General features: G+C 31.7%; 1 protein-coding gene across 1 annotated transcript; it reads right to left on the bottom strand.

Moving 5' to 3' along the window:
• Nucleotides 1–739: 739 nt before the first annotated feature.
• LOC147806480 (uncharacterized) lies at nucleotides 740–6,097 on the bottom strand. Its single transcript, XM_087149644.1, has 2 exons — nucleotides 5,788–6,097; nucleotides 740–5,484 (listed from the first exon to the last, which is right to left on the bottom strand). The coding sequence occupies exons 1-2, from the start codon at nucleotides 6,095–6,097 to the stop codon at nucleotides 740–742; spliced, it is 5,055 nt and encodes a 1,684-aa protein (XP_087005770.1).
• Between the last annotated feature and the right edge of the window lie 5,118 nt (nucleotides 6,098–11,215).

Genomic DNA, 11,215 nt, shown 5'->3' with positions numbered 1-11,215 from the left:
AATAATCTAACAGAATTTTTTCGCAACTATAAGACTGTTGTTTTTTATAATCTAAAAATACCAAAAATATTTTTGCTTGCAATTATAGCATCAGAAAAAATATTTAAGTAATAAAAAATATTAAATGAACACCGGTGTCATATCTACGTCAAAGGGTTAAGAGACTATTGAGTAAAAAAAACAACATAATTTTTCGAATATGGTGCATTTACATCACACTTTTCTTTAGAATGTGAAAAAAGGTTTTATTCGTCTCGGGGAAAATAATCACTTACCATGCCGGTTTTAATTACACAACTTTATTGAGACAAAACACATAGAGAACTAAAACTACATATACATAAAACAAAAATTAACATTTACTATTCACGTGACTTTATACTGCCATCTATATTTCATTTTGAAAACTACTTTAAGCATAAACATCCTCCCCCGCCATGAACCCTTAGGGGGTTCATAAAATGTTATACATTCATTCAAACTTTAATTTCAAAGATAAAGCAGCAAATCAATTACAGAAAATTTTAAGTTTAAGAATCTTCACACAAAACTAAATCAACCTTAAATGAAATATATGTGAATCGTAGACAAACAATAAACAAATTAACTATAACAAAAACAAAATTGATCTAATGAAATGCACTTACAGACAAATATCAACCATCATAAAATTTTGATTTAAAATGAAAATTAAATTTGACTGAAAAATTAAAATTAACAGTTCAAAGTTCGTATGAGTTCAAAGTTTGTATTCTACAGGCAGTGGGCAAAGTTTAACAATAGGACGTTTTAACTCACCATTTGCAGTTTTCAACCTTACCACTCTGATTTTACCATCTGCTCCAGGATAAGTCTCTAGCACACGTCCCAACTTCCACTTCAGTGGAGGTAAATCATCTTCTTTGATTAGCACCAGTTCATTTACAGCAAGATTTTTCTTTACTTGGAGCCATTTCGGTCGCCTTTGAAGAGTGGAAAGATAGTCAGTTGACCACTGTTTCCAAAATTGTTGTTTCATTTTTTGCACTAACCTCCATCGTTGTAAAGGGGTAATCACTTCCTTTGAAAGATCAGAATCCGATACTGATGTCAATGAAGTACCAATAAGGAAATGACCAGGCGTCAATGCCTCACAATCAGCAGGATCATCCGACAGAGGGGTAAGTGGCCTAGAATTAAGGCAAGCTTCTACTTCAGCAATCAGGGTTAGGAATTCTTCGTAGGTGAGGATCTGTTCACCGATAGTTTTTTTAAGGTGTGACTTCATAGATTTAACAGTAGATTCCCACAATCCTCCATGATGAGGTGCCGCAGGAGGATTGAATTTCCAAATGATATTATCCTTTGCAAGATAGCCTTGAAAACCTTCATCTGAAGAGAGTGATGCAATCAGGCGTTTCAACTCTCTATACGCACCAACATAATTTGTACCACAGTCACTGTGTATCTGATCAGGTTTTCCACGTCGAGATGTAAATCTTCTTAAAGAAGCTAGGAAGGCATCAGAAGTCAGATCACTTACAAGTTCTAAGTGACCTGCTTTTGTGGATAAACACACAAATAAACAAACATAGCATTTCATAGTCTTCACACCTCTTCCTTTTCTGGACTTCACTTGGAAAGGACCGGCATAATCAGTTCCAACAATGGAGAAAACTCGGGAAGGTATTACTCTTACTGAAGGTAAATCAGACATAAATTGTGTCAAAATTCTAGCATTTTGACGATGACACTTTACACAACTGGAGATAGTCTTTCTGACAAGATTCTTGACACCAATTATCCAATATTCTTGCGTTAATGCTGACAATGTCATTTGAATAGTTCCATGTAGATGGCTTTCATGAAAATATCTCACAATTATCGTTGATAAATGATGACCTTTTGGGAGAAGTATTGGATGTTTTCGACGGTCAGAAAGATTGGAATTCTTCAATCTTCCACCAACTCGGAGCAGTCCCGATGAGTCAAGAAAGGGTGCCAAAGGCAACAGATTGCTATTTTTTGGGAGTGTCTTCTCTTTATGCAGATATTCTATTTCAGTACCAAAAGCACATTCTTGAACTATCTTCACCAGAGATTTTCTAGAATTTTGAATCTCTGCAGTTGTTAAACAACCACTAATCTTTGCAGCTGGAAACTTGCAATTTAAAATAAATCTTCTACACCAGGCAAATACTCTTTGCAATTTAGTCCATGACGCAATTTTATTTATTACGTTCATAAAATCAGGCTGGCTTTCTTCCTTGCAATCATTCATATTAATGTTCATGGGCTTGCTTCGTTTCTCAATACGAACTTCATCGTCCAAGTGTTCGCTATGCGAAGAGCTGAAAACTTTACCATTATTCCATTCTGACTCTTTAAGTTTTAGCCATGAAGGTCCGTACCTCCATTTATCTCCTTCTTTCAATTCGCTTGCATTGCACCCACGTGTCAGCAAATCAGCAGGATTATCGATACCACAGCAATGTCTCCAATTTTCTGGTTCAGTTTTCGTTTGGACTTCCATTACTCTGTTCCCTACAAAGGGTTTCCAATTGTTAGCACACCCCTTGATCCAATGTAGAGTCACCATGGAATCACTCCATAAATAATAATTGTTCGTTATGTGGAAAACACTTCTCAAGGAGTCTAGCACTCTTGCACCAAGGACAGCGGATAAAAGCTCTAGTCTCGGTAACGTAATTTTCTTAACAGGTGCAACTCGAGCTTTTGCAAGGACAAAGCTAACTTCATACTGTCCTGATTCATTGATGTATCTGAGGTAAGCTATAGTACCGAAAGCTAATTCACTGGCATCGCAGAAAATATGTATCTGAAAATCGATGTTCTCTCGACTAGACCTAGGAAAGTACCAACGAGGTATAATAATGTCTTCCAGTTTCGGAACTTCAAATGTCCATTTCTTCCATTTTCTTCTCAAATCATTAGGTAACTCATCATCCCATCCAAGTCCTCTTTGCCAAGTAACTTGCAACAATATCTTTGCTCGAATCGTGAATGCAGCTATAAACCCGATAGGGTCAAAAATCATGCATGATAGTTGCAAAATGGCACGCTTCGTGCAAATAGTACTTGAGAGAGAACAGTTTATGGAAGATAAATCCAATTTCAGTTCATCTTTCACGGTGTCCCATATGACACATAGTACCTTAATAGGAATCAAACTATTTTTGGAAGGTTCTTCGAATTTCGTTTCTTGCCAATATTGCGACAGTTCGATGCTGTTAGTTTTAAAGGCACGTAAGTTCATGTTGGCAGACATAAGAATGTTCTTTGTGTCGTTACACAGTTCAATAGCGTCTTCTAAATTATTCACACTTGTAATTAAATCATCGACATAGAGGCAATCGTTTAACGCCGCGTATGCTAACTCGTGTGACCCTTTAAATTTCTCAATATGGTGCTTAACTGTAGCGGCTAATAAAAATGGCGAAGACTTAACCCCGAACGCAACTGTAGTGTTCCGAAAAATCTTAATCTCATTTGGCGGCATCTGATCAAACCAAAGAAAGCGCTGACAATCTCTATCGTTTTTATTTAAAGAAATGCGCAAAAACGCTTTCTCAATATCTGCTATAATTCCAATAAAATTCTGTCGAAACCGCAAAAGAAGATTTAACAAATTAGGGTTAAGATTTGGACCTGCCTCTAAATTATCATTCAATGAATAACAGTTTTTATCTTTAGAAGATTCATCGAATACAATGCGTAGTTTTGTACGCGATTCCTCTTTATCCCTTCTGATAACTGGATGATGAGGCATGTAATACATATGGTCTGACGAAATCCCTTTCTCAATAGTAATAGGTTCAATTACACCCGATTTTAACTGTTCTCTAAACACTTCATTATAATCCTGAAAGAGAGCCTGATCTTTCTCAAAACGGGTAGTCAAACTCCAGAGCCTCCTCTTAGCATTCGAAAAATTATCAGAAAGATTCAAGTTTTCCCTAAAAGGCAACCTAACCACATATTTTCCATTTTCAAATTTTATTTCATTTTCAAAGCGTCGCAAAATTTCCATATCATTAGTTAAAATGCTATTATCATCCTTCCCAATAAACAAATTATCTATTTCCCAAAGTTTCCTTAAATTAGCATTTAAATCACCATCTGAATTCGTAACATTTTTTCTTTCCGAAATACAAACGTTAACTGATTGAGTTCTTAAATTCATAGATTGCGTGACTCCACTAATACAATAACCGAATAAAGTTTCAATACAATAAAGCCCTTTAGAAAATTCTAATTTATTTCCGGTATAAAATTTCCACATTAAATCGCATCCCAATAAAATGTGAATTTTCTCTTTTCCCTCAAAAGAAAACAATTCTTCAGATGATAAATTTAATTCCTTTAACATTCTTTTAATCATATCATTCGGAGCCTGCACGTGGCAATGAGAAATAGAATCAGTAATAAATAATTCTACTTTCGCGCATCTGCTTGGATTATTTATATGAGATAGGTTAACTGTCGTGACCCCGAAATCTTTTTGAATTGGGTTATTTCCAAATGTATATACTTCTAATCGCTCAGTTCGAGAAATCAATAAATTAAGACTATCTGCTAATTCCTTCGTAATGAAACTACAGCTACTAGCTGAATCATAAAGCATTAAAATATTTTTAGAATTACATTTTTTATTTGGATTACGCGCAGTTACAGAACACGTCGGCAAAATTATACTCTTGTTTTGACTATTGGCCTTATGCGCAATACTAGAAATAATTGATTCAGGATTTTGAGGCGTGGCTGCTGACTCCTCATTTTGCTTTTCTGAATGATTTGTTATTATCGGTTTCTCTTTCCCAAAACAAAACAGTTCGTTATGATTTTGACTCATACATTTTTTACATCGAACATTTTCCTGGCATTCTACATTCAAATGACCTTTACATAAGCATTTAAAGCAGCGACCTTCTCTTTTTAATTTGGCCCTTTTCTCAAAAAGTGATAATAAGCGACAATTTAAAGAATCGTGTCCCTTAAAACAAAATATGCATTTTTTATCTTTTATGATAGTAGTTAAGGCGGAAGTGTGTGGATTATTTCTTTTCGCGTATGATTCGTTTGCCGAACGATGATATGGAGGGGAATAATCAATTTTTGGTTGTGTTAGCTGTAATGACGATTCTCTCGATTCTAATTCGATTTTGATAAACTTCATTAATTCATTTACATTAAACTGACCTTTAGATTCTTTTATTTTGTTATATCCCAAACTAACATCAGGAGGTAATAGTTTTAGAATTATGGGACACAAAAGCTGGCCATACGAACCAGATGCGACCTTCAAACTTTCAAGGGAACGAATATTAATTTCAAGTTGATCATATAAATTTCGAAACGCTCTCAAATTAGAAGAGTTTTTCACGGGTTCTAAATTAAGGAGTTTAGTCATGTGACCATTAATTACAAGATCCTCTCGTCCAAATCTATCAGATATTAATTTTATGCATTTGTCATAATTAGAATCTGTCAAACAAAAACCCTTAATAGAATTTAATGCCAAACCACCCAACGAATTTTTTAAGTAATGGAATTTTTCGACATTTGATAATTCGGTATTTTTATGCACTGCATCTTCAAATTGGGCCCAAAATTCAAGCCATAAACAGGGGTCTCCAAAATATTTAGGCAAAGTTAATTTCGGTAAGGAAATCAATTTTTTGTGTTCTATCATGGGAGTTCTATTTAATGAACTTAGAGGTAAATTTTCGTGACTAGAAACCGATTGCGTTTCTTCATTAATTTTATCAATTTTTCGTTTAACTTTACTTTTCCATTTTAAAATTTTCTCCGAATATTCATCAACCGAAATTATTTCCCTTTCAATTTCGTCAACGGAAATAAATGCCTCTATCTTTATGTTAAGTTTTACAAGCTCATATTCTTTTTCAATCAATTGATCGTATAAGGTTTTTAGTTCTTCATTTTTATTCTCATCATCTAAATTTTCATCTTTATAACAGGATTCTATTTTATTAAGCAGTTTAGTCGTTAATGCTCTATATGTTGTTCTCTTTTGAATGGTTTTTTTCTTCGAGTTTTCATCAATTTCATCTGTCTCATTATCACTGACCGACATGGTTATTCAAATTCAATTCTAAAGTTCCCAAATTCAAAATTCAATTCTATTCAAGTTTCAAACAAATTCAAAATTCAATTCTATTCAAGTTTCAAACAAATTCAAAAATCAAAGTCACTTACATGAGTCATCCACATCTGCCCCACGTAATGGCGCCACAAATGAAAAAAGGTTTTATTCGTCTCGGGGAAAATAATCACTTACCATGCCGGTTTTAATTACACAACTTTATTGAGACAAAACACATAGAGAACTAAAACTACATATACATAAAACAAAAATTAACATTTACTATTCACGTGACTTTATACTGCCATCTATATTTCATTTTGAAAACTACTTTAAGCATAAACAGAATGGTTTACAGACTATTTGTTAACAAGTTTTTAGAACTTCTATTATTTATCAGCACAATTAGCAGAAACATTTAATTGACTGCATGAGAAAAGTTGACGTTTGCATCAAAATTTCTTTTTAAAAAATCAAATCCCGCACAACTTCAAAATGCGGCTTAAAATTATACAACCTTACGCTCCGCTCCTTAAATGAATAAGCTCCATGTAATGTATTTTTTATATTCCATATGACAATTTTAACCAAATACGAGAGAATGTCTTTTAAATTTTCCTAATATTTTAAACCTGCAAAAACACATTTATATTTAAAATGATCTGTTAGGACCAAAAGTAAATTATGTCGCAAAAGTCTTGTCTAAATTTAATAAAAACCCGAGTTCTCTATTTTAAAGGTAAAAAAATTATAATTTAGATGCTGATATTAAGTTAAACATTGATTAGGAAATCGAAAAATTTGTAAGGCACCTTCCCAGATATAATACTAAAGAACAGTTCAAAACAAAAAAATATATATATTTTTTAAATAAAGTATGATATTTATCTATTCTATCCCAAATTCTAAATATGAATAGGACATTTTATATTAAAATTTGAAAATATGATATTTAAATATGTATAATGTCTAACCTTTCAATATTAAAACATGCCTAGATTAAAAATAAATAGTGATGTCTGTTATATTTTAATACTTCTTTAACAGCAGAAAGAAGTAATTTTGAAGGAGATTATTCAAACTTCTCAAATTTTTTATAGATATTAGTGCCCTTTGAAACTATTTAAGACAATATCTCTATCTTCTTGATATCTTTTATCGATTAATATCCCGCAGCAAAAAAATATGCCTCGCATCAATAATTCAATAGATTAAGAGAATAAGGAACTGTATCGTTGAAATCTTTCAAAATCCAATACTATTGATTTATTTAACGACTATATCGTGCTTAAAGATTTGGAATTATAGAGGAAGAAAAATGTACCGTGAGATTCCTCCCTATGTTCTTTATGAGCCATCCTTAATCAATAAATTGGAAAATCTGCAGAATTTTTTTGGGGGGAATTTATTTAAAATGAACTGAATGGAATAATTTGTGAAAGCGGAGAATTTCTTGAAATATTTAAAGATTAATATCTATATTTGATAACGTTTTAAAAATTATTTTGTACAAGGTCGTTTTAATTTCATTTATACAGCATTTTTAAATTACTTTTTAAATAGTTGTTATAAGCTAAGGAATGAGCATTGGTCTATCTGAACTTGATGGACCAATAACGGAATTTATAAATATTTACGTAATTTGTAACATAGATTATAAAAATAAAATAAAATTCGAAGATTTATTTTCATTTCATATCACATTTCAAGATTCATATTACAAATATCGAAATCAGAAAACTAATTAAAAAAAGTTTTGTCAATTTACTGAGTTCATTTAAAACTTTGTTTTATAACTATTTCATAAATAAATTTTATTTGCAAACTGCACAAAAACCTATTCTGACATGGGTTAAGAAATGTTTTGAGCTTGTTTTAGATATGGGTATAATCAGAATTGTTCGATGAAGTAGCTTTTAAAATTACATTACTATTACTAATAAAGCTATAAAACAAACAACAAAAAATTCTGATTTCCGTTTCCAAACTCTAGTTTGATCTTTGTATTTTATTTTCTTATACTATATAAGTGGTGTTAAACAGCCTTCCCAACTCTGAGTTTACGACTATCAATGTTTAACTCCATAGCCTTTAATTCTACACCCAGCCCAACAAGGAAACTCTTAGATTAAGCTTTGGGACAAACTAGCTTTTGTGGAGTTCTTTTAATGGAACTAGACCGCTTTTGTGTTACACAGAGAGGATAACCATGATACTCCCCTCGGTAAGCCCTAAGCGAGGGGTTTTTAATCCATGATCCGTCTATCACTGAGGATATTTTACGTTAGTACTGTGGCTGGTGAAATCTGAGAGCAGAATTCGTATCAACCAGTCAATACTGGGATTCGGACCAGGGTTACCTCATTCGAAGTCGAACGCTCTACCATGTGAGCCACCACGGCTCCTGATATTTGTATTAAAATTAGAGGAGAAAAACAAGGGTTCTAAATGAAGTTGCAGGAAAAAACGTATGGGGATTATTATTTTTTAATGAATCCCGCAAAGGAAAATTTTGTTTGCGAAGGAAAACTTGTTGCCTAACATAGCTAGCATATTCATCTTATTTGAGTTATCGGAGATACATTTGACAGACGTGAACTCACACATAATCAGTGAGAGAAACATATTCTATAATAAAACATACAACGTAATGTTCGAAATATGGAACATTGCTTTAAAATTTACCTTACATCATTCCTTACTGAGATGATAATGATATATATTTCTTTATCTTAAAAAACTCTTCGGGTCTTTTTAGACCTTTATATCTATTTTAAGGTTTCATAAGAGCTTCATGACTTTGGCTCTTTCGATTCCTATCATCCACTAAAATTTAAAATTAATTGAACAAACCAAAAGAATAAAAAAATCATCTTATTGTGTTCCTCCAGTCTGTTTTGTTCAGAAAATGAAAATGCGGTTTCTACTATCTATAAAGTTTTCGTTCGTAAGTGTAGCTGTTTAAGAAATAGAGCGAGGTAAAAATGCATAACTTTAGGTGTAAGCGAAAGACATTCTGAAGCATTTAATTGAAAGACAATTAATGTATGGTACACGAGAACATAACATGAAGAAATGCTAGGTTCTGGTATACCATATGGTAAGTCCATAATAACCTTTATCCATCGCTTTTCTGAGGCAGATCATGCTTGTTTTTCAAATCACTGTTGGAATGTCCGTCAGTTAAGTGTTGCGCAATTTCTTGCCCCGACTCAAAAAGTTTCGGATATTTGCCTCACTCTATTTCTTTAACACCTACAATGTAGGAAAAAAAACTTAATTGAGATTAAAAAACTCAGTTTTATTCCTTTGATGAAAAAGATGGAATGGACACACTAACACTGGAGCGACCGGAGTGGTTATTTTGACGGCAAATAAAATTTGAGAGATCTAAAATAATTATACCAGTTTAATTGATTTTTGGTTACTTTTAACAACTTTTTGGGACCTCAAAAAGTGTTAAAGTAAGATTTTATTAGTATATATAATGAGCGCATAAAATGAGCCTTATGAGTATTTACCTAGAAAGACCATTGTATTACATAGACTTGACTGTATTTTTTGAATATAGCAATTTTTTTTTCTTCAAACGAAATTCTCCTCCTGCTCGCTGTTGCTCTCCAAGCCATCGTAAATGCTTACACAATTGTCAAATGATTATATTTAGATCGCCGCTTCGATACATAAGCTCGCAATCCGCTCAAAAATGGCTTATTCACTATACCATTCGAGAAAAGGTAAATTTTTCGAAAACTTCTAATTTGTATTTTATAGCAGGGTTGATTTGTATTTTATAGCAGGGAACACGTATATATATATATATATATATATAAATTGTATTAAGTTTTTAGCCGGCTTTGAAACTCATGACCAAATAACTTTTTGAACAGCTTGATATATCATATCTAGGAAAAAGCAAGAACCGAATTAGCTTGTAGAACATGCAACTTTATAATTAATTGATGCGTTTCTTTGTAGGAAAGAAATATCCATTCGGTTATTTATAAATCAGCTATTTTGATATGGTTAAATTTTACTCCTAATATTATTCAATAGTTGAATCGAGTTTAATTTAGTTTACGTACTTACAGGCGCAACTACGTATGTGATGTTAAAAGGCATGACAATCACGCATGCAGTTCTACAATATCTGGTATCATTGTTGTCATGGTCAAATCAGACTGGCGAGAAAGGGTTATTAAATTCTTGACAACAGTAATTATTACTAACATTAAACTGTACTTTAATTATACTATAATGGACACACTGTATATCATTCGAATAGTTTATATAAATTAATAATGTTTGAATTTTCTAATAAATGAATATTCATCACGTAAATTTGATTTCTTAATGTAATCTGTCAGTTGTTTCATTTCAAAATTAATCTCAAATTTCTAAATTAGTAGTTATTTTATCAATAGAATAGTTTTAAAATTTTGGGGACCGTCTTAGATACAAATAGATAGAATAAATTAATATTCTCGAAAGTTTCTCGCAAATACATACAACACACTCCTGCAAATGACGCAACCAGTAAGAAACGCAAAAAGTAAAAAAAAAAAAAAAAAAAATCAATTTGTTCCTTTTTTGTTTTTTCAAAACACAAAAAAAGAATTTTTTCTTGTCTAATTTTTTTTTCATAACATAGAATTGTTTTACAGAAATATCAGATATGAACTGCTTTATCAATGCTGTGTAAAATATATAAACTATTATTACTGTTATTTTTTTTACTTTAATTTCAAATGCTCCAGAAATATATTTTCGTAAGTTCTAATAGTTTTAGCTTAAAATAATTTTCTGTTTTAAAATTTAGCAGTTAGTTGTGTAGTACAAATAAAGTTAAGTAACTCATTAATAATTTAATTTGAGGGCTTCTATTTTGCTATGAACTAGGTGAAGTTCAACAAATAAAAATTTAAAAACAAATTTTATCCTACTAAAAAATTAATTTAACTAAAAATTTGAAATTTTATTTTACCACAAATGAATTTTTTTTTAAAGCAAAAATGGAATTTAAAGAAAATAATGATATTTGATAAAGGTTTTACCTCATTCAAGCAACTTAAACTTTTAAAAGTTTTAGAAGTTTGATTTAATTATCAA

The sequence above is a fragment of the Parasteatoda tepidariorum genome, chromosome 8, assembly GCF_982258835.1.
Source record: "Parasteatoda tepidariorum strain Cologne lab strain chromosome 8, Ptep-v5.0, whole genome shotgun sequence".
NCBI classification, from domain to species: domain Eukaryota; kingdom Metazoa; phylum Arthropoda; class Arachnida; order Araneae; family Theridiidae; genus Parasteatoda; species Parasteatoda tepidariorum.
This window is presented reverse-complemented; position numbering and strand designations above follow the sequence as displayed.